This window comes from Pimephales promelas, chromosome 19 (genome assembly GCF_988280905.1).
Source record: "Pimephales promelas chromosome 19, fPimPro1.hap1.1, whole genome shotgun sequence".
NCBI classification, from domain to species: Eukaryota; Metazoa; Chordata; class Actinopteri; order Cypriniformes; family Leuciscidae; genus Pimephales; species Pimephales promelas.
The window spans coordinates 14,150,007-14,174,292 of NC_142787.1; the positions used below are offsets into that span (position 1 = coordinate 14,150,007).

Genomic DNA, 24,286 nt, shown 5'->3' on the forward strand with positions numbered 1-24,286 from the left:
ACACTAGAGTCAGAGCACTATAATTGTTCTTCACGCACACAGTAACTGAAATTTAAAACCTTTAAAAGAAAAGGCTCAATAAACTATTGCATAGATAGATAATGTATAATACACTGTTCATAAATATGTATTTCCTTTGTGCTTTGAACTTTTCAATACGGACTCACTGCGCTGTAACTTCATGTGGCTTCAAGCACATCATTCTCCGCTCGGGATGCACATAAGTGCTTTGTGCTGCACCGTATTGGAGCCGTAATATCATAATGCAGTGACGTAATGACAGATTATTAATTGCCTTTCAATTATATGTTGCTGCGTCATTAAACATCTGTCCTATGCATTTCAAACATTTATAGCAGCCATGGCTATATTTTTTTATGATTTTTGTTATCTTGTTTTTCATGAATGTATTTTTCAAAAATAAGAGCAATGTGTATTATCTATTATTAATATGGTTTATAATAGCATTTTTGTCATAGATTATGACAAAGTAATCATATGATCCACCAGCGAGGAACCAGTAGAACAGAGTGAACATTCTTTCTGTTTAGTTCAATCCTACTTAATAGGAATTTATTTAAAATGCTCGCTCTACTCCACACCATTAATGTCTTGTGCGGACATCCGTATTTCGACTTTCGGTTTTAAGTAAGCGATTTAAAAGCTTCCAAGTCCCAGCGGAGTCACACGTTGATTAACTGGTGGGAATATACACAATAGGCCTACCTGATATTGAACACAAGAGGGCAGTATAGCACTACGTATGACTCAGATTATTATTTTTTTATGAATTTTACAACAATTCTGGCTGTTTTTGAACATAAACATAATTCTTAAATGAAAAAAAGGAAAAATTGGGGAAGTTATAATATTTGTATAATTTAATTTAGAAACAAATGATGTATAATTACATTTTTAGAAGATATGAGGCTTTTAGTGTTTACTTTTTTGACATTACTTTAATCTTTTGCCATAGTTGCACATGTCTACTGGCTAATAAATGTGATGTGATGTGCAAAGTTTCAAGAGTTTTCGAGCACGTTAAGGGCCCCAAAAGTGCCCAAAAGGTAGTAAAATAATAATAATACTAAAGAAAAATAATCGCAAGGAAAACAATAGGGCCTTCGCCCTTTCAGGGCTTGGGCCCTAATATATATATATATATATATTTTTGCTAATTTCAAAGAACAGACATTCAAAAATAATCTCACAGGGTTTCGTAGTCGAGATAATTGAGTAAAGGTATTTAAATAACGATTAAAGTTGTCAAAGCTTTAAATTCGCTGAAATAAACATTGCTCTTCTCAACTCCCCTCGTCACCTCTGAGCATTTCCCGGGTATCCCCTGAAACGTTGAACTCACTGGAGGCTTCTAACCTAAACTGCGTGAGTATATTTATCTGCAAGAAGAATATAGCCTATGTAAGGCTGTAACGATCGCGACACTCAGATCCACGAACCTGTGTCGCGGTGTGAGAAGACAGAATCACGACACCGACACGTCCCTTCAACTCCCGAAGTTATCCTTCACGTCCAGACCCAATGCTACAACATCTTTAAATTACTATTAGTATTATTTGAAGTTAACATTATAAAATACGTAGACTTACACCACAAAACTTAAATTATTACTATTTTTTTTTTAAATTGGGCAATTTCAGCATTATGGAGGAGATCCAATTCCCAGATAATTAAATATTTTAATAAATTGGCCTATGTGAACCACACTGCACAAACCAAAAGTAATACTCACCGGATGAAGAAGGGTTGACTCTCTCCAGAACATAAAATCTTTATTTTATTTTCCGTGTTCGCATTTATGAGGAAAAACAATCCGAACGTGACCGTTCTCTGGAAGCAGCACTAAAACTTTCACATAGCTTAAACATGCAAGCACAAAGCCTTTCTTTAAAGTAAATTTCGTTTTAAAATAATTATCTTAATTTAAATCAATGTTTCATCAACCAATTACTAGGATTTAATAATAAGAAATAAATTGCAGACAATAGGCTAGGCCTAATCACGACGCGGAGACGCGCGGCACGTGAACTGAAGCTTGTCTCATGAACCGAAAGTCAGCGTATAAGGTATCCTCACAGACATATATATTGAAATGTCTACTTTTAAAGACAACCATTCAAAATGAAAGAAAACAGACTGCTCTCTGCTTATGTGGGCTAATCCGTATGAAAACTGAATTTCTCTCTGACTCCTCTTCAATCTTTCTGATTTTAGAACATTTTTGTAAAAAGTGACTTTTAATTATTTATTTCAAAAAAATTAAAAATAAGTTGAGTTTCAGCCTCGTTAAATTGCATTTATATATGTTAATCTATTTGGTCAAATTAAGCTATATAAAATAAATAGTTTATCCCTTAAAATGCTATGGATTTTGAAAGATATAAAAAAAAAAAAAAAAAAAAAAAAAAAAAACGGGCAAAAAAACTTTAAAAGCGATTTTCTTAGGTTTTCAATTGGAAAAAAAGGGCAGACGACCAGAATTCAAATCTGTATATCTTTACAACCATTCAAGGTATGACCAAGGTATCATTTGAAAGCTTACAGTGTCCTCTTTCCATTAATATCAAAATCTCAATTTTTAAATTTGGGTCACTGTGACTAATTTTGCTGGATCAGGTCGGTCACAAATGTGTTTTTTATTGTAGTATTATTTTATACAGAAATACATTATAATTATATATAATATACAAAATATAACCGTGGGCGCGATTAAACAGTGTTACAATAAAACTCAACATTGTGTTTTTTTTAAATAAATTCAAATAATACAAATCCCGAAATTGCGCTAATTTTAAAATTAAACTAAAACTCATGGCTGTACAAGCATTCATAACTGTGCGCGCCAACAGCGAGGAACCAGCAGAACAGAGTGAACGTTCATTCTGTTTAGTTCAATCCTACTTAATAGGAATTTATTTAAAATGCTTGCTCTACTCCACAACATTAATGTCTTGTGCGGATATCTGTATTTTGACTTTCGGTTTTAAGTAAGCGATTTAAAAGTTCCCGAGTCCCAGCGGAGTCACACGTTGATTAACCGGTGGGAATATACACAATAGGCCTAACTGATATTGAACACAAGAGGGCAGTATAGCACTACGTATGACTCAGATTATTTTTTCTTCTTCTAAATTTTACAACCTGGCTGTTTTTGAACGTAAACATAATTCTTAAATGAAAAAAGGGAAAAACTGCTTTAATTATAATATTTGTATAATTTAATTTAGAAACAAATGATGTATAATTACATTTTTAGAAGATATGAGGCTTTTAGTGTTTACTTTTTTGACATTACTTTAATCTTTTGCCAAAGTTGCACATGCCTACTGGCTAATAAATGTGATGTATCTGTCGAGCTATCTGTATCTATCTGTTTCAAGCAATTTCAAGCATGCTAAGAGTCCCAAAAGTATCAAAAAAGAATGTTAAAGTTTGTTTGTTGCCACAGCAACAGTATCAAAGATATCAAGAATCCATTCACAGGTCTACATCTGCTGTATTTTTACATTATACAGATGAAGTTTGAAGCAAATCGGTTAAAAATAAGAGGGTGATATCAAAGCATTTTGAAAGTGACACACTACCTGCTGCCAGTTGGTGGCGCTATAACTTTGACTCACAATAGTCACATCCATGTAATCAGCCTCTTACAGTGAGCACACTGCTGAAGTTTCATCAAGATCAGTTAATGTATGCTGAAGTTATAACACACTTCCTGTTTCACGTTTCTCGCCATAATTTTGTTTCCTCGCCACGGCCAAACCGTTCGAGATATCAAAAATCCCCTCGCAAACTTTCATCCTCAATGCCTTGACTTCATGCTGACCGAGTTTCGTGCCGTGTGTTTGAATTCTCTAGGAGGAGTATTGCACATTCCATTGCGAGCGTTTTACAAACAAACCTCAATAGCCGACTTCCTGTTTGGCTGGGGTAAAAAGTAAGAGCTTGAGGTATAGATGAAACGATGACATCAACATGTGTACCGAGTTTCATATTATTACATGCAAGCGTGTTTGATTTATGGACCAAGTGTTCGGACCCCGTTCCAGGGGGCGCTGTCTAGCCCCCCTGCCACACCCAGGTACCATCTTCAGCCCGGCTCTGATGGCTGTGGGATCTGACCTGTGTGCAAAGTTTCAAGAGTTTTCAAACCCGTTAAGGGCCCCAAAAGCCGCTAAGAGTCTCAAAATCATAAAAAAAAAGAATTTTAAAGTTTGATGCGTTGCCACGGCAACAGTATCAAAGATATCAAGAATCCATTCACAGGTCTTCATCTGCTATGTATTTACATTATACAGATTAAGTTTGAAGCACATCGGGTAAAAATAAAAGGGTGAGTTCAAAGCATTTTGAAAGTGACACACTTCCTGCTACCAGTTGGTGGCACTATACCTTTGACTCACAATAGTCACATCCATGTGATCGTCCTCTTACAGCGAACACACTGCTGAAGTTTCATCAAGATCAGTTAATGTATGCTGAAGTTATAACACACTTCCTGTTTCACGTTTCTCGCCATAATTTCGTTTCCTCGCCATGGCCAAACCGTTCGAGAAATCAAAAATCCCCTCGCAAACTTTCATCCTCAATGCCTTGACTTCATGCTGACCGAGTTTCGTGCCGTGTGTTTGAATTCTCTAGGAGTAGTACTTCAAATTCCATTGCGAGTGTTTTATGAACAACCCTAAATAACCGACTTCCTGTTGGGCTGGGGTTAAAAGTAATAGTATGAGGTATATATGTACGATGAGATCTATATGTGCACCGAGTTTCATATTATTACATGCAAGCGTGTTTGATTTATGGACCAAGTTTTCGGACCCCGTTCCAGGGGGCGCTGTCTAGTCCCCCTGCCACGCCCGGGTACCATCTTCAGCCCGGCCCTGATGGCCGCGGGTTCTGACCCGTGTGCTAAGTTTCAAGAGTTTTTGAGCATGTTAAGGGCCCCAAAAGTGCCCGAATAGTCGTATAAATAATAATAATAATAATAATAATAATAAATATAGCTGCGAGCAGCGATTGCGGGCCCAAGCCGGTGGCACCGCAACCCGATGCCTTTAGTTACCCAAAGGCACCGGGATGGTGGTACCGCCGGCTTTGGCCCTTTATTGCTGCTCACAGCTATATTTATATTTAATATAAAGCCGGTGGCACCGCCACCTTGGTGCCTTTAGGGTTATTCTGTACGACGTGTAAAACGTAACCCCCGCTTTGACTATCAAAAAGAAGTGTATTGTAGAGCTTGCATCAATGCGGACTCGATGCGCTGTGCGCTGTAACCCCATGTGGCTTTAAGCGCATCATTCTCCACTCGGGATGCGCATAAGCGTTTTGTGCCACACTGTACTGAGCCTTTCATATCATAATGCAGTGACGCAATGACAGATTATTAATTGCCTTTCTTGTTCTGTTCCATCTATTATATGTTGATAATAGATAGGACAGAGCACTAAAAACCTCAAACAAAGCACTAAAAACTTAAGCTGTTTGCTGTGTAGTCTGAGAATGAGCTGTTTGATTTGCACCCTCTTCCTCTTCACTGTCCTCCATAAAAACCAGCTATCCAGGTCCATGTTGTTCTAGAAAGTTTGTATGTTGCTGTCTCAATTAACATCTCTGCTATACATTTAAAACATGGCTATATCTAAAATAATTTATCTTTTTGATTTTTGTTATCTTGTTTTTCATGAATATTTTACAACAATACAAAGAGCAATGTGTATTTTCCATTAATATAGTTTGTAATGGCTTTTTTTGTCATAGATTATAATCATATATTTTTTGGATTTGTTATTTATCTTTATAATGAAGTTGTCTGTATTAAGTAGATTGTGTTTAACACACACAAGAGTGATTCATTAGTTCAACACATAGTTATAGAAATTCTACTTTATCTAAAAAAAACCCTGCACTTTATACACACACACACACACACACACACACACACACACACACACACACACACACACACACACACACACACACACATAAATACATGTAAATAAAAATACCCAAAAAAAAAAACATCAAATGTGTTTTTAGTCAGAGTATTATTTTATACAGAAACAAATATTTGTAATTCAGATAAGAATGAAGTTAGTGTTTTAAAATCTTAAGGAAAACAAATATATTGTAATATAGCACATGAATTTTAAATTCATTCAACTTCAATTACAAATACAATCTTACTTTTATTTAAAGCAATCTATACATTTAAAAGATGGGGGTTATATGCCTATTTTGTCATTTAAAAATATTGTTATGCAAAATTGTTATGCAAAAAGACAAGGACTTAGAAACAAGGACTTGTAGGAAAAATCACAGCCAGCCACACACACACACATAAACACAGACAACAGCCCTCCCCTCCCCACACAGACACACACACCCACACACACACAGAGAGAGAGAGAGAGAGAGAGAGAGAGAGAGAGAGAGAGAGAGAGAATCGCAGGGGAAAGAAATACATTCAAACTACAATATCTGACTTTCTGTTGCTCAGAGCGAATGACTTTAAATTGGAAAGTTGATCGGCTTGACGAGAACAATATACGTGGTAAGTTTTGTAACTGTAGGTAAATTGAGCAAAGTTATAACACACTTTATGTGTCCTTTTTTAGTCATAAAATTCATTTCCTCGCCACGGCCAGACCGTTCTAGATATCAAAAATCCGTCCGGAATTGAGCATCCTCAATGTCTTGACTTCATGCACACCGAGTTTGGTTGTGATTGGTAAACACATGCATTGTGATTTGATGTATTTCTCCTAGGACAATTATTCAAACAACCCATAATTCATAATTCATAAATAACTTCCATTTGAACTGTCATAAAACTTAGAGCACGAAAGTTGTTTGGCCTGATGTGATCTATAATTGTACCGAGTTTCATATTAATTCATGCAAGTGTGTTTGATTTATGGACAAATGTTCGAATCCCAGTCCAGGGGGCGCTGTCGAGCCGCCCTGCCACGCCCGGTTACCAGTTTCAGCCCGGCCCTGATGGCCATGGGTTCTGACCCGTGTGCAAAGTTTCAAGAGTTTTCGAGGCTGTTAAGGCCCCCGAAAATGCCAGAGAAGTCGCACACAGCAAATAAAGGGTTAAAATTAACCTGACAAGCCCCCCTCCTCTCACTCACACAGAGAGACACTGAGAGACTGGCAAAATTCTGAGATTTTCTCTACATTCAAACAAACATATCTGACTTTCTGTGGGTCCTAGCTAATGAGTGTCAATTAGAAAGTTGTCCGGCTCGAGGAGTACAATATACATACCGATTTTTGTAACTGTAGATAAAACTAACAACCCCACTTTTGTCAAAAGGTGGCGCTACTGAGCCCTCACCACGCCCGTTTCTGCAACTTTGCACATGTCTACTGGCTAATAAATGTGATGTGTCTGTCGAGTTTCATGCAATTTAAAGCATGCTAAGGGTCTCAAAAGCATCCTAAAAGCATCCTAAAAGAAGGGTAAAGTTTGATGCGTCGCCACGGCAACAGTTTCAAAGATATCAAGAATCCATTCACAGGTCTACATCTGCCGTATGTTTACATTATACATATGAAGTTTGAAGCAAATCGGGTAAAAATAAAAGGGTGATATCAAAGCATTTTGAAAGTGACACACTTCCTGCTGCCAGTTGGTGGCGCTATAACTTTGACTCACAATAGTCACATCCATGTGATCGTCCTCTTACAGCGAACATACTGCTGAAGTTTCATCAAGATCAGTTAATGTATGCTGAAGTTATAACAAACTTCCTGTTTCACGTTTCTCGCCATGATTTCGTTTCCTCGCCACGGCCAAACCGTTCGAGATATCAAAAATCCCCACACAAGCTTTCATCCTCAATGTCTTGACTTCACGCTGACCGAGTATCGTCGAATTTGGATCAAAGCTCTAGGAGGAGTATTTCAAATACCATTGCGAGCGTTTTACAAACAAACCTCAATAGCCGACTTCCTGTTGGGCTGGGGTAAAAAGTAAAAGCGCGAGGTATAGATGAAACGATGAGATCAACATGCGTACCGAGTTTCATATTATTACATGCAAGCGTGTTTGAGTTATGGACCAAGTGTTCGGACCCCATTCCAGGGGGCGCTGACGAGCCCCCCTGCCACGCCCAGGTACCATCTTCAGCCCGACTCTGATGGCCGCGGGTTCTGACCCGTGTGCAAAGTTTCAAGAGTTTTCGAGCATGTTAAGGGCCCCAAAAGTGCCCGAATAGTCGTAAGAAAAATAATAATAATAATAATAATAGAAAAGAATAATCCTAAGGAAAACAATAGGGCCTTCGCCCTTTCAGGGCTTGGGCCCTAATAATAATAATCCTAAGGAAAACAATAGGGCCTTCGCCCTTTCAGGGCTTGGGCCCTAAATATAGCTGCGAGCAGCGATGGCGGGCCCAAGCCGGTGGCACCGCAACCCCGGTTCCTTTAGTTACCTATATGCACCCGGGTGGCGGTGCCGAAGGCTTTGGCCCTTTTATGATTAAATGTTAAAACGGCTTGCCATACTCTGTCATTTCGACTAGTCACAATTATGTTACAGATATCTTAAATGATAATACAAACTATCCAAAATGTAATTACGAATAGACAGAAAGACGTTGTTGATATCTACAATGTTAATTCCGGACAGGCAAACTTAGCTTTTAAATGTTAAAAGGGCTTGCCATACAGGGACGTAGGCTCAGAGAGAGGCTCACCATATTCAAACCAAAATATCTGACTTCCTCTTGGTCCGAGCTAATGACTATGTATTAGAAAGTTGTCCGGCTTGAGGAGTACAATGTATATAGCGATTTTTGTAACTGTAGATAAAACTAACAACCCCACTTTTGTCAAAAGGTGGCGCTATTTAGTCCTTGCACTATGCCCGTTTCTGAAACTTTGCACATGTCTACTGGCTAATAAATGTGATGTATCTGTTGAGTTTCAAGCAATTTCAATTTCAAATTTGAATGTTGAAAAGAAGTGCGCCGATTAGATACTCAGGATCGGTATCGGCTCTGACACTGCCATCTTTGACGAGGCTGATTCAAATTCTATATTGTGCATATATACTATTCTATGTTAGGCACAAAGGCACAAAAACTTTCTAAAGTACCATAAAGTTTTTGTGTACTGTATTATTAGTGTTCTGAAGCTATTATGTGATATAGAAATTAATATTTAAGTCATTAAATTCAAGAACACAAACTTTTCCCTCTCTGCGCCTGTCAGTCATTCTCCATTCAGCATTCAAACAGCACGTCACATTCGGTTACAGTCAATGATGAAACGATCTTCAATGATTCAATGTTAATCCTATTATACTGGATCTTTAAGATAAAGGTCTAAAGGTCTATATTTTCGAATGAAGAAACTTTTTCTTGCTGGACTTTATTGCTGTAACTTAATCGTGTTACTTTCTACCGGGTGTCGGACGCTGTCGGTTAGATCACAACACTAGAGTCAGAGCACTATAATTGTTCTTCACGCACACAGTAACTGAAATTTAAAACCTTTAAAAGAAAAGGCTCAATAAACTATTGCATAGATAGATAATGTATAATACACTGTTCATAAATATGTATTTCCTTTGTGCTTTGAACTTTTCAATACGGACTCAATGCGCTGTAACTTCATGTGGCTTCAAGCACATCATTCTCCGCTCGGGATGCACGTAAGTGCTTTGTGCTGCACCGTATTGGAGCCGTAATATCATAATGCAGTGACGTAATGACAGATTATTAATTGCCTTTCAATTATATGTTGCTTTATAGCAGCCATGGCTATATTTTTTTTTTATGATTTTTGTTATCTTGTTTTTCATGAATGTATTTTTCAAAAATAAGAGCAATGTGTATTATCTATTATTAATATGGTTTATAATAGCATTTTTGTCATAGATTATGACAAAGTAATCATATGATCCACCAGCGAGGAACCAGCAGAACAGAGTGAACATTCTTTCTGTTTAGTTCAATCCTACTTAATAGGAATTTATTTAAAATGCTCGCTCTACTCCACACCATTAATGTCTTGTGCGGACATCCGTATTTTGACTTTCGGTTTTAAGTAAGCGATTTAAAAGCTCCCAAGTCCCAGCGGAGTCACACGTTGATTAACCGGTGGGAATATACACAATAGGCCTACCTGATATTGAACACAAGAGGGCAGTATAGCACTACGTATGACTCAGATTATTATTTTTTTATGAATTTTACAACAATTCTGGCTGTTTTTGAACGTAAACACAATTCTTAAATGAAAAAAAAGGAAAAATTGGGGAAGTTATAATATTTGTATAATTTAATTTAGAAACAAATGATGTATAATTACATTTTTAGAAGATATGAGGCTTTTAGTGTTTACTTTTTTGACATTACTTTAATCTTTTGCCATAGTTGCACATGTCTATTGGCTAATAAATGTGATGTATCTGTTGAGTTTCAAGCAATTTCAAGCATGCTAAGAGTCCCAAAAGCATCAAAAAATAATGTTAAAGTTTGTTTCGTTGCCACGGCAACAGTATCAAAGATATCAAAAATTCATTCACAGGTCTACATCTGCCGTGTATTTACATTATACAGATGAAGTTTAAAGCAAATCGGTTAAAAATAAGAGAGTGATTTCAAAGCATTTTGAAAGTGACACACTTCCTGCTGCCAGTTGGTGGCGCTATAACTTTGACTCACAATAGTCACATCCATGTGATCGGTCTCTTACAGCGAAAACACTGTTGAAGTTTCATCAAGATCAGTTAATGTATGCTGAAGTTATAACACACATCCTGTTCCATGTTTCTCGCCATAATTTCGTTTCCTCGCCACGGCCAAACCGTTCGAGATATCAAAAATCCCGTGGCACTTTTTCATCCTTAATGTCTTGACTTCACGCTGATCGAGTTTCGTCGAATTTGGTTCAGTGCTCTAGGAGCAATAATTTAAATTACATTGCATGTGTTTTAAACACAACCCTAAATAGCCAACTTCCTGTTGGGCTGGGGTAAAAAGTAAGAGTGTGAAGTATATATGAAACGATGAGATCTATATGTGTACCAAGTTTCATATTATTACATGCAAGTGTGTTTGATTTATGGACCAAATTTTCAGACCAAGTTTATTGACCAAGTTAATCTGATTAATAAACTAATTATATAAAACTATTGTCAATTCACTACAATTAAACTAGTTATATGCCTTTACTTATAAAAAATAAAAATAAAAACTTATTTAAAAAATACCAGGCTTGAGAAATGTATTTTCTTTATGCAGGTCATACACACAGCAGTGAAATGGTTAAGCCCCCTCCCCCTGCACACACACACACACACACAGACAGCCAGCCAGCCAGCCAGCCAAAGGCTCAGAGTGGCCATATTCAAACAAAAATATCTGAGTTTCTGTGGGTCCTAGCTAATAAGTGTCAATTAGAAAGTTGTCCGGCTCGAGGAGTACAATATACATACCAATTTTTGTAACTCTAGTTAAAACTAACCACCCCACTTTTGTCAAAAGGTGGCGCTACTGAGCCCTCAACACGCCCGTTTCTGCAACTTTGCACATGTCTACTGGCTAATAAATGTGATGTGTCTGTCGAGTTTCATGCAATTTGAAGCATGCTAAGGGTCTCAAAAGCATCCTAAAAGCATCCTAAAAGAAGGGTAAAGTTTGATGCGTCGCCACGGCAACAGTTTCAAAGATATCAAGAATCCATTCACAGGTCTACATCTGCCGCATGTTTACATTATACATATGAAGTTTGAAGCAAATCGGGTAAAAATAAAAGGGTGATATCTAAGCATTTTGAAAGTGACACACTTCCTGCTGCCAGTTGGTGGCGCTATAACTTTGACTCACAATAGTCACATCCATGTGATCGTCCTCTTACAGCGAACATACTGCTGAAGTTTCATCAAGATCAGTTAATGTATGCTGAAGTTATAACACACTTCCTGTTTCACGTTTCTCGCCATGATTTCGTTTCCTCGCCACGGACAAACCGTTCGAGATATCAAAAATCTCCTCGCAAACTTTCATCCTCAATGTCTTGACTTCACGCTGACCGAGTTTCGTCGAATGTGGATCAAAGCTCTAGGAGGAGTATTTGACATTCCATTGCGAGCGTTTTACAAACAAACCTCAATAGCCAAATTCCTGTTGGGCTGGGGTAAAAAGTAAGAGCGCGAGGTATAGATGAAACGATGAGATCAACGTGTGTACCGAGTTTCATATTATTACATACAAGCGTGTTTGAGTTATGGACCAAGTGTTCGGACCCCGTTCCAGGGGGCGCTGACGAGCTGCCCTGCCACGCCCGGGTACCATCTTCAGCCCGGCTCTGATGGCCGCGGGTTCTGACCCGTGTGCAAAGTTTCAAGAGTTTTCGAGCACGTTAAGGGCCCCAAAAGTGCCCAAAAGGTAGCAAAATAATAATAATACTAAAGAAGAAATATAGCTGCGAGCAGCGATGGCGGGCCCAAGCCGGTGGCACCGCAACCCCTGGCTCCTTTAGTTACCTAAAGGCACCGGGGTGGCGGTGCCGAAGGCTTTGGCCCTTTCATGATTAAATGTTAAGACGGCTTGCCATAGTCTGTCATTTTGACTAGTCACAATTATGTTACAGATATCTTAAATGATAATACAAACTGTCCAAAATGTAATTACGACTAGACAGAAAGACATTGTTGATATCTACAATGTTAATTTCCGGATAGGCAAACTTAGCTTTTAAATGTTAAAAGGGCTTGCCATACACGGACGTAGGCTCAGAGAGAGTCTCACCATATTCAAACCAAAATATCTGACTTCCTCTTGGTCTGAGCTAATGACTATGAATTAGAAAGTTGTCTGGCTTGAGGAGTACAATGTATATAACGATTTTTGTAACTGTAGATAAAAATAACAACCCCACTTTTGTCAAAAGGTGGCGCTATTTAGTCCCTGCACCATGCCCGTTTCTGAAACTTTGCACATGTCTACTGGCTAATAAATGTGATGTGTCTGTTGAGTTTCATGCAATTTCAAGCATGCTAAGAGTCTCAAAAGCATCCTAAAATAATTTCAAAGTTTGAAGCTTTGCCACGGCAACAGTTTAAAAGATATCAAGAATCCATTCCCAGGTCTACATCTACCGTATGTTTACATTATACAGATGAAGTTTTTCATCTGTTTTTCATCATTATACAGATGAAGTTTTTCATCTGTTTACATTATACAGATGAAGTTTTTCATTCATATTATTACATGCAAGCGTGTTTGATTTATGGACCAAGTTTTCGGACCCCGTTCCAGGGGGCGCTGTCTAGCCCCCCTGCCACGCCTAGGTACCATCTTCAGCCCGCGCCTGATGGCTGTGGGATATGACCTGTGTGCAAAGTTTCAAGAGTTTTCAAACCCGATAAGGGCCTCAAAAGCCATTAAGAGTCTCAAAATCATCCAAAAAAAAAAAGAATTTTAAAGTTTGATGCGTTGCCACAGCAACAGTATCAAAGATATCAAGAATCCATTCACAGGTCTTCATCTGCCATGTATTTACATTATACAGATGAAGTTTGAAGCAAATCGGGTGAAAATAAGAGGTTGATTTCAAAGCATTTTGAAAGTGACACACTTCCTGCTGCCAGTTGGTGGCGCTATAACTTTGACTCGAAATAGTCACATCCATGTGATCGTCCTCTTACAGCGAACACACTGATGAAGTTTCATCAAGATATGTTAATGTATGCTGAAGTTATAACACACTTCCTGTTTCACGTTTCTCGCCATATTTTGGTTTCCTCGCCACGGCCAAACCGTTTGAGATATCAAAAATCCCCTCACAAACTTTCATCCTCAATGTCTTGACTTCTTGCACACCGAGTTTGGTTGTGATTGGTAAACACATGCGTTGTAATTTGATGTATTTCTCCTAGGACAACTATTCAAACAACCCATAATTCTCAACTTCCATTTTAATTGTCGTAAAACTTAGAGCACGAAAGTTGTTTGGCCTGATGTGATCTATAATTGTACCGAGTTTCATATTAATTCACGCAAGTGTGTTTGATTTATGGACAAATGTTCGAATCCCAGTCCAGGGGGCGCTGTCGAGCCGCCCTGCCACGCCCGATGACCAGCTTCAGCCCGGCCCTGATGGCCATGGGTTCTGACCCGTGTGCAAAGTTTCAAGAGTTTTAGAGGATGTTAAGGCCCCCGAAAATGCCAGAGAAGTCGCACACAGCAAATAAAGGGTTAAAATTAACCTGACAGGCGCCCCTCCTCTCACTCACACAGAGAGACACTGAGAGACTGGCAAAATTCTAAGATTTTCTCTACATTCAAACAAAGATATCTGACTTTCTGTGGGTCCTAGCTAATGAGTGTCAATTAGAAAGTTGTCCGGCTCGAGGAGTACAATATACATACCGATTTTTGTAACTCTAGTTAAAACTAACAACCCCACTTTTGTCAAAAGGTGGTGCTACTGAGCCCTCACCACGCCCGTTTCTGAAACTTTGCACATGTCTACTGGCTAATAAATGTGATGTGTCTGTCGAGTTTCATGCGATTTGAAGCATGCTAAGGGTCTCAAAAGCATCCTAAAAGAATGGTAAAGTTTGATGCGTTGCCACGGCAACAGTTTCAAAGATATCAAGAATCCATTCACAGGTCTACATCTGCCGTATATTTACATTATACAGATGAAGTTTGAAGCAAATCGGGTAAAAATAAAAGGGTGATTTCAAAGCATTTTGAAAGTGACACACTTCCTGCTGCCAGTTGGTGGCGCTATAACTTTGACTCACAATAGTCACATCCATGTGATCGTCCTCTTACAGCGAACACACTGCTGAAGTTTCATCAAGATCAGTTAATGTATGCTGAAGTTATAACACACTTCCTGTTTCACGTTTCTCGCCATAATTTCGTTTCCTCGCCACGGCCAAACCGTTCGAGATATCAAAAATCCCCTCGTAAACTTTCATCCTCAATGCCTTGACTTCATGCTGACCGAGTTTCGTGCCGTGTGTTTGAATTCTCTAGGAGGAGTATTGCACATTCCATTGCGAGCGTTTTACAAACAAACCTCAATAGCCGACTTCCTGTTGGGCTGGGGTAAAAAGTAATAGTTTGAGGTATATATGAACGATGAGATCAACATGTGTACCGAGTTTCATATTATTACATGCAAGCGTGTTTGAGTTATGGACCAAGTGTTCGGACCCCGTTCCAGGGGGCGCTGTCTAGCCCCCCTGCCACACCCAGGTACCATCTTCAGCCCGGCTCTGATGGCTGTGGGATCTGACCTGTGTGCAAAGTTTCAAGAGTTTTCAAACCCGTTAAGGGCCCCAAAAGCCGCTAAGAGTCTCAAAATCATCAAAAAAAAAGAATTTTAAAGTTTGATGCGTTGCCACGGCAACAGTATCAAAGATATCAAGAATCCATTCACAGGTCTTCATCTGCTATGTATTTACATTATACAGATTAAGTTTGAAGCAAATCGGGTAAAAATAAGAGGGTGATTTCAAAGCATTTTGAAAGTGACACACTTCCTGCTGCCAGTTGGTGGCGCTATAACTTTGACTCACAATATTCACATCCATGTGATCGTCCTCTTACAGCAAACAAACTGCTGAAGTTTCATCAAGATCAGTTAATGTATGCTGAAGTTCTGACACACTTCCTGTTTCACGATTATCGCCATAAGTTCGTTTCCTCGCCACGGCCAAACCGTTCGAGATATCAAAAATCCCCTCGCAAACTTTCATCCTCAATGCCTTGACTTCATGCTGACTGAGTTTCGTGCCGTGTGTTTGAATTCTCTAGGAGGAGTACTTCAAATTCCATTGCGAGTGTTTTATGAACAACCCTAAATAACCGACTTCCTGTTGGGCTGGGGTAAAAAGTAATAGTTTGAGGTATATATGAACGATGAGATCAACATGTGTACCGAGTTTCATATTATTACATGCAAGCGTGTTTGAGTTATGGACCAAGTTTTCGGACCCCGTTCCAGGGGGCGCTGTCTAGCCCCCCTGCCACGCCCGGGTACCATCTTCAGCCCAGCCCTGATGGCCGCGGATTCTGACCCGTGTGCAAAGTTTCAAGAGTTTTTGAGCATGTTAAGGGCCCCAAAAGTGCCCAAATAGTCGTATAAATAATAATAATAATAATAAATATAGCTGCGAGCAGCGATGGCGGGCCCAAGCCGGTGGCACCGCAACCCCGGTTCCTTTAGTTACCTAAAGGCACCCGGGTAGCGGTGCCGAAGGCTTTGGCCCTTTTATGATTAAATGTTAAAACGGCTTGCCATACTCTGTCATTTCGACTAGTCACAATTATGTTACAGATGTCTTAAATGATAATACAAACTATCCAAAATGTAATTACGAATAGACAGAAAGACGTTGTTGATATCTACAATGTTAATTCCGGACAGGCAAACTTAGCTTTTAAATGTTAAAAGGGCTTGCCATACAGGGACGTAGGCTCAGAGAGAGGCTCACCATATTCAAACCAAAATATCTGACTTCCTCTTGGTCCGAGCTAATGACTATGTATTAGAAAGTTGTCCGGCTTGAGGAGTACAATGTATATACCGATTTTTGTAACTGTAGATAAAACTAACAACCCCACTTTTGTCAAAAGGTGGCGCTATTTAGTCCTTGCACATTGCCCGTTTCTGAAACTTTGCACGTCTACTGGCTAATAAATGTGATGTATCTGTTGAGTTTCAAGCAATTTCAATTTCAATTTGACTGTTGAAAAGAAGTGCGCCGATTAGATACTCAGGATCGGTATCGGCTCTGACACTGCCATCTTTGACGAGGCTGATTCAAATTCTATATTGTGCATATACTATTCTGTTAGGCACAAAGGCACAAAAACTTTCTAAAGTACCATAAAGTTTTTGTGTACTGTATTATTAGTGTTCTGAAGCTATTATGTGATATAGAAATTAATATTTAAGTCATTAAATTCAAGAACACAAACTTTTCCCTCTCTGCGCCTGTCAGTCATTCTCCATTCAGCATTCAAACAGCACGTCACATTCGGTTACAGTCAATGATGAAACGATCTTCAATGATTCAATGTTAATCCTATTATACTGGATCTTTAAGATAAAGGTCTAAAGGTCTATATTTTCGAATGAAGAAACTTTTTCTTGCTGGACTTTATTGCTGTAACTTAATCGTGTTACTTTCTACCGGGTGTCGGACGCTGTCGGTTAGATCACAACACTAGAGTCAGAGCACTATAATTGTTCTTCACGCACACAGTAACTGAAATTTAAAACCTTTAAAAGAAAAGGCTCAATAAACTATTGCATAGATAGATAATGTATAATACACTGTTCATAAATATGTATTTCCTTTGTGCTTTGAACTTTTCAATACGGACTCAATGCGCTGTAACTTCATGTGGCTTCAAGCACATCATTCTCCGCTCGGGATGCACATAAGTGCTTTGTGCTGCACCGTATTGGAGCCGTAATATCATAATGCAGTGACGTAATGACAGATTATTAATTGCCTTTCAATTATATGTTGCTTTATAGCAGCCATGGCTATATTTTTTTTTAATGATTTTTGTTATCTTGTTTTTCATGAATGTATTTTTCAAAAATAAGAGCAATGTGTATTATCTATTATTAATATGGTTTATAATAGCATTTTTGTCATAGATTATGACAAAGTAATCATATGATCCACCAGCGAGGAACCAGCAGAACAGAGTGAACATTCTTTCTGTTTAGTTCAATCCTACTTAATAGGAATTTATTTAAAATGCTCGCTCTACTCCACACCATTAATGTCTTGTGCGGACATCCGTATTTTGACTTTCGGTTTTAAGTAAGCGATTTAAAAGCTCCCAAGTCCCAGCGGAGTCACACGTTGATTAACCGGTGGGAATATACACAATAGGCCTACCTGATATTGAACACAAGAGGGCAGTATAGCACTACGTATGACTCAGATTATTATTTTTTTATGAATTTTACAACAATTCTGGCTGTTTTTGAACGTAAACACAATTCTTAAATGAAAAAAAAGGAAAAATTGGGGAAGTTATAATATTTGTATAATTTAATTTAGAAACAAATGATGTATAATTACATTTTTAGAAGATATGAGGCTTTTAGTGTTTACTTTTTTGACATTACTTTAATCTTTTGCCATAGTTGCACATGTCTATTGGCTAATAAATGTGATGTATCTGTTGAGTTTCAAGCAATTTCAAGCAAGCTAAGAGTCCCAAAAGCATCAAAAAATAATGTTAAAGTTTGTTTCGTTGCCACGGCATTTTGAAAGTGACACACTTCCTGCTGCCAGTTGGTGGCGCTATAACTTTGACTCACAATAGTCACATCCATGTGATCGGTCTCTTACAGCGAAAACACTGCTGAAGTTTCGTCAAGATCAGTTAATGTATGCTGAAGTTATAACACACATCCTGTTCCATGTTTCTCGCCATAATTTCGTTTCCTCGCCACGGCCAAACCGTTCGAGATATCAAAAATCCCGTGGCACTTTTTCATCCTTAATGTCTTGACTTCACGCTGATCGAGTTTCGTCGAATTTGGTTCAGTGCTCTAGGAGCAATAATTTAAATTACATTGCATGTGTTTTAAACACAACCCTAAATAGCCAACTTCCTGTTGGGCTGGGGTAAAAAGTAAGAGTGTGAAGTATATATGAAACGATGAGATCTATATGTGTACCAAGTTTCATATTATTACATGCAAGTGTGTTTGATTTATGGACCAAATTTTCAGACCAAGTTTATTGACCAAGTTAATCTGATTAATAAACTAATTATATAAAACTATTGTCAATTCACTACAATTAAACTAGTTATATGCCTTTACTTATAAAAAATAAAAATAAAAACTTATTTAAAAAATACCAGGCTTGAGAAATGTATTTTCTTTATGCAGGTCATACACACAGCAGTGAAATGGTTAAGCCCCCTCCCCCTGCACACACACACACACACAGACAGCCAGCCAGCCAGCCAAAGGCTCAGAGTGGCCATATTCAAACAAAAATATCTGAGTTTCTGTGGGTCCTAGCTAATAAGTGTCAATTAGAAAGTTGTCCGGCTCGAGGAGTACAATATACATACCAATTTTTGTAACTCTAGTTAAAACTAACCACCCCACTTTTGTCAAAAGGTGGCGCTACTGAGCCCTCACCACGCCCGTTTCTGCAACTTTGCATATGTCTACTGGCTAATAAATGTGATGTGTCTGTCGAGTTTCATGCAATTTGAAGCATGCTAAGGGTCTCAAAAGCATCCTAAAAGCATCCTAAAAGAAGGGCAAAGTTTGATGCGTCGCCACGGCAACAGTTTCAAAGATATCAAGAATCCATTCACAGGTCTACATCTGCCGTATGTTTACATTATACAGATGAAGTTTGAAGCAAATCGGGTAAAAATAAAAGGGTGATTTCAAAGCATTTTGAAAGTGACACACTTCCTGCTGCCAGTTGGTGGCGCTATAACTTTTACTCACAATAGTCACATCCATGTGATCGTCCTCTTACAGCGAACACACTGCTGAAGTTTCATCAAGATCAGTTAATGTATGCTGAAGTTATAACACACTTCCTGTTTCACGTTTCTCGCCATGATTTCGTTTCCTCGCCACGGACAAACCGTTCGAGATATCAAAAATCCCCTCGCAAACTTTCATCCTCAATGTCTTGACTTCACGCTGACCGAGTTTCGTCGAATGTGGATCAAAGCTCTAGGAGGAGTATTTCAAATACCATTGCGAGCGTTTTACAAACAAACCTCAATAGCCGACTTCCTGTTGGGCTGGGGTAAAAAGTAAGAGCGCGAGGTATAGATGAAACGATGAGATCAACATGTGTACCGAGTTTCATATTATTACATGCAAGCGTGTTTGAGTTATGGACCGAGTGTTCGGACCCCGTTCCAGGGGGCGCTGACGAGCCCCCCTGCCACGCCCAGGTACCAGCTTCAGCCCGGCTCTGATGGCCGCGGGTTCTGACCCGTGTGCAAAGTTTCAAGAGTTTTCGAGCACGTTAAGGGCCCCAAAAGTGCCCAAAAGGTAGTAAAATAATAATTATTATAATAATAATAGAGAAGAAAAATAATCGCAAGGAAAACAATAGGGCCTTCGCCCTTTCAGGGCTTGGGCCCTAATAATAATCCCAAGGAAAACAATAGGGCCTTCGCCCTTTCAGGGCTTGGGCCCTAATAATAAATATAGCTGCGAGCAGCGATTGCGGGCCCAAGCCGGTGGCACCGCAACCCCGATGCCTTTAGTTACCCAAAGGCACCGGGATGGTGGTACCGCCGGCTTTGGCGCTTTATCGCTGCTCACATCTATATTTATATTTAATATAAAGCCGGTGGCACCGCCACCTTGGTGCCTTTAGGGTTATTCTGTACGACGTGTAAAAACGTAACCCCCGCTTTGACTATCAAAAAGAAGTGTATTGTAGAGCTTGCATCAATGCGGACTCGATGCGCTGTGCGCTGTAACTCCATGTGGCTTTAAGCGCATCATTCTCCACTCGGGATGCGCATAAGCGTTTTGTGCCATACTGTACTGAGCCTTTCATATCATAATGCAGTGACGCAATGACAGATTATTAATTGCCTTTCTTGTTCTGTTCTATCTAATATATGTTGATAATAGATAGGACAGAGCACTAAAAACCTCAAACAAAGCACTAAAAACTTAAGCTGTTTGCTGTGTAGTCTGAGAATGAGCTGTTTGATTTGCACCCTCTTCCTCTTCACTGTCCTCCATAAAAACCAGCTATTCAGGTCCATGTTGTTCTAGAAAGTTTGTATGTTGCTGCCTCAATTAACATCTCTGCTATACATTTAAAACATGGCTATATCTAAAATAATTTATCTTTTTGATTTTTGTTATCTTGTTTTTCATGAATATTTTACAACAATACAAAGAGCAATGTGTATTTTCCATTAATATAGTTTGTAATGGCTTTTTTTGTCATAGATTATAATCATATATTTTTTGGATTTGTTATTTATCTTTATAATGAAGTTGTCTGTATTAAGTAGATTGTGTTTAACACACACAAGAGTGATTTATTAGTTCAACACATAGTTATAGAAATTCTACTTTATCTAAAAAAACCCCTGCACTTTATACACACACACACACACACACACACACACACACACGCACGCACACACACACACACACACACACACACACACACACACATAAATACATGTAAATAAAAATCCAAAAAAAAAAACATCAAATGTGTTTTTAGTCAGAGTATTATTTTATACAGAAACAAATATTTGTAATTCAGATAAGAATGAAGTTAGTGTTTTAAAATCTTAAGGAAAACAAATATATTGAAATATAGCACATGAATTTTAAATTCATTCAACTTCAATTACAAATACAATCTTACTTTTATTTAAAGCAAACTATACATTTAAAAGATGGGGGTTATATGCCTATTTTGTCATTTAAAAATATTGTTATGCAAAATTGTTATGCAAAAAGACAAGGACTTAGAGACAAGGACTTGTAGGAAAAATCGCAGCCAGCCACACACACACACACATAAACACAGACAACAGCCCTCCCCTCCCCACACAGACACACACACCCACACACACACACACACACACACACACACAGAGAGAGAGAGAGAGAGAGAGAGAGAGAGAGAGAGAGAGAGAGAGAATCGCAGGGGAAATAAATCCATTCAAACTACAATATCTGACTTTCTGTTGCTCAGAGCGAATGACTTTAAATTGGAAAGTTGATCGGCTTGACGAGAACAATATACGTGGTAAGTTTTGTAACTGTAGGTAAATTGAGCAAAGTTATAACACACTTTATGTGTCCTTTTTTAGTCATAAAATTCATTTCCTCGCCACGGCCAGTCCGTTCGAGATATCAAAAATCCGTCCGGAATTGAGCATCCTCAATGTCTTGACTTCATGCACACCGAGTTTGGTTGTGATTGGTAAACACATGCCTTGTGATTTGATGTATTTCTCCTAGGACAATTATTCAAACAACCCATAATTCACAATTCATAAATAACTTCCATTTGAACTGTCATAAAACTTAGAGCACGAAAGTTGTTTGGCCTGATGTGATCTTTAATTGTACCGAGTTTCATATTAATTCATGCAAGTGTGTTTGATTTATGGACAAATTTTTGAATCCCAGTCCAGGGGGCGCTGTCGAGCCGCCCTGCCACGCCCGGTTACCAGCTTCAGCCCGGCCCTGATGGCCATGGGTTCTGACCCGTGTGCAAAGTTTCAAGAGTTTTAGAGGATGTTAAGGCCCCCGAAAATGCCAGAGAAGTTGCACACAGCAAATAAAGGGTTAAAATTAACCTGACAGGCGCCCCTCCTCTCACTCACACAGAGAGACACTGAGAGACTGGCAAAATTCTGAGATTTTCTCTACATTCAAACAAACATATCTGACTTTCTGTGGGTCCTAGCTAATGAGTGTCAATTAGAAAGTTGTCCGGCTCGAGGAGTACAATATACATACTGATTTTTGTAACTGTAGATAAAACTAACAACCCCACTTTTGTCAAAAGGTGGCGCTACTGAGCCCTCACCACACCCGTTTCTGAAACGTTGCACATGTCTACTGGCTAATAAATGTGATGTGTCTGTCGAGTTTCATGCAATTTGAAGCATGCTAAGAGTCTCAAAAGCATCCTAAAAGAATGGTAAAGTTTGATGCGTTGCCACGGCAACAGTTTCAAAGATATCAAGAATCCATTTACAGGTCTTCATCTGCCATGTATTTGCATTATACAGATGAAGTTTGAAGCAAATCGAGTTAAAATTAGAGGGTGATTTCAAAGCATTTTGAAAATGACACACTTCCTGCTGCCAGTTGGTGGCGCTATAACTTTGACTCACAATAGTCACATCCATGTGATCGTCCTCTTACAGCGAACACACTGCTGAAGTTTCATCAAGATCGGTTGATGTGTGCTGAAGTTATAACACACTTCCTGTTTCACGTTTCTCGCCATAATTTTGTTTCCTCGCCACGGCCAAACCGTTCGAGATATCAAAAATCCCCTCGCAAACTTTCATCCTCAATGTCTTGACTTCACGCTGACCGAGTTTCGTCGAATTTGGATCAAAGCTCTAGGAGGAGTATTAAAAATTCCATTGCGAGTGTTTTACGAACAACCCTAAATAGCCGACTTCCTGTTGGGCTGGGGTAAAAAGTAAAAGCACGAGGTATAGATGAAACGATGAGATCAACATGTGTACCGAGTTTCATATTATTACATGCAAGCGTGTTTGATTTATGGACCAAGTGTTCGGACCCCGTTCCAGGGGGCGCTGTCTAGCCCCCCTGCCACGCCCGGGTACCATCTTCAGCCCGGCCCTGATGGCCGCGGGTTCTGACCCATGTGCAAAGTTTCAAGAGTTTTCGAGCACGTTAAGGGCCCCAAAAATGCCCAAAAGGTTACAAAATAATAATAATAAATAATCCTTAGGAAAACAATAGGGCCTTCGCCCTTTCAGGGCTTGGGCCCTAATAATAATAATAATCCTAAGGAAAACAATAGGGCCTTCGCCCTTTCAGGGCTTGGGCCCTAATAATTATAATAATAGTGGTTAATAAAATGGCATGTTTATCGTTGATCAATTTAATCAGTTTTTTCAAAACAATACAAAGTACAAACTCTCAAAAAGCACTTGACAAATTCCAAAAAACTTCTTTTCACACTTTTCTAGTTTAATATACAGAAATTAGATTCTGTGCGCATTCTGAACAATCACTTGTGTTTGAATTATAATAATCGTTGTGGAAAAATTGGGAATACATGTAAATGTAGATTAGCACACAGTCAAATAAAGACGACTACTACCTGGTGCATTGCAAAGATTAATGCTACAGCACTCGACAGACCATGTCACTCCCAATATCTTTTGGCGCCCTGGTACACAGTTATTTATACACCCTTTTGTTGTGGAAGTCACCTCAGTCATACCTGCAAAAAAAAGAGAAAATTCCTATATAATAGGCTAATGAAACAATTCCAGAAATCAATTTCCTCTTGCAATTGACAAGTAATGACAATTATGTGATGAGATGAACCTATACTAATACTTCATATTATCACTTTCAGTAAATTTCCACTTCATACCATATGCTATTTCCTTTGTACTGCTTCCACATTTATAATTTCCATATGGACATGTCTCCGGGTCTTCCTTGTCACAGGAACCCATCAAATTAGATGAACACTTGTAACACTTGAGAGAATAGCCTTAAAAACAGA

At 38.8% G+C, this 24,286-nt stretch overlaps 1 protein-coding gene across 2 annotated transcripts in view; it reads right to left on the bottom strand.

Moving 5' to 3' along the window:
* LOC148970773 (urokinase plasminogen activator surface receptor-like) overlaps positions 1-24,286 on the bottom strand; it is a 44,466-nt gene that overhangs the window by 19,940 nt on the left and 240 nt on the right. For both annotated transcript variants that reach the window (XM_089123532.1, XM_089123533.1), the window contains exons 2-3: positions 24,152-24,274; positions 23,873-23,995 (exon numbers count right to left, since the gene is read on the bottom strand). In XM_089123532.1, coding sequence (XP_088979658.1) covers positions 23,873-23,995; positions 24,152-24,274 — 246 coding nt within the window. The remainder of the gene's footprint in view (positions 1-23,872; positions 23,996-24,151; positions 24,275-24,286) is intronic.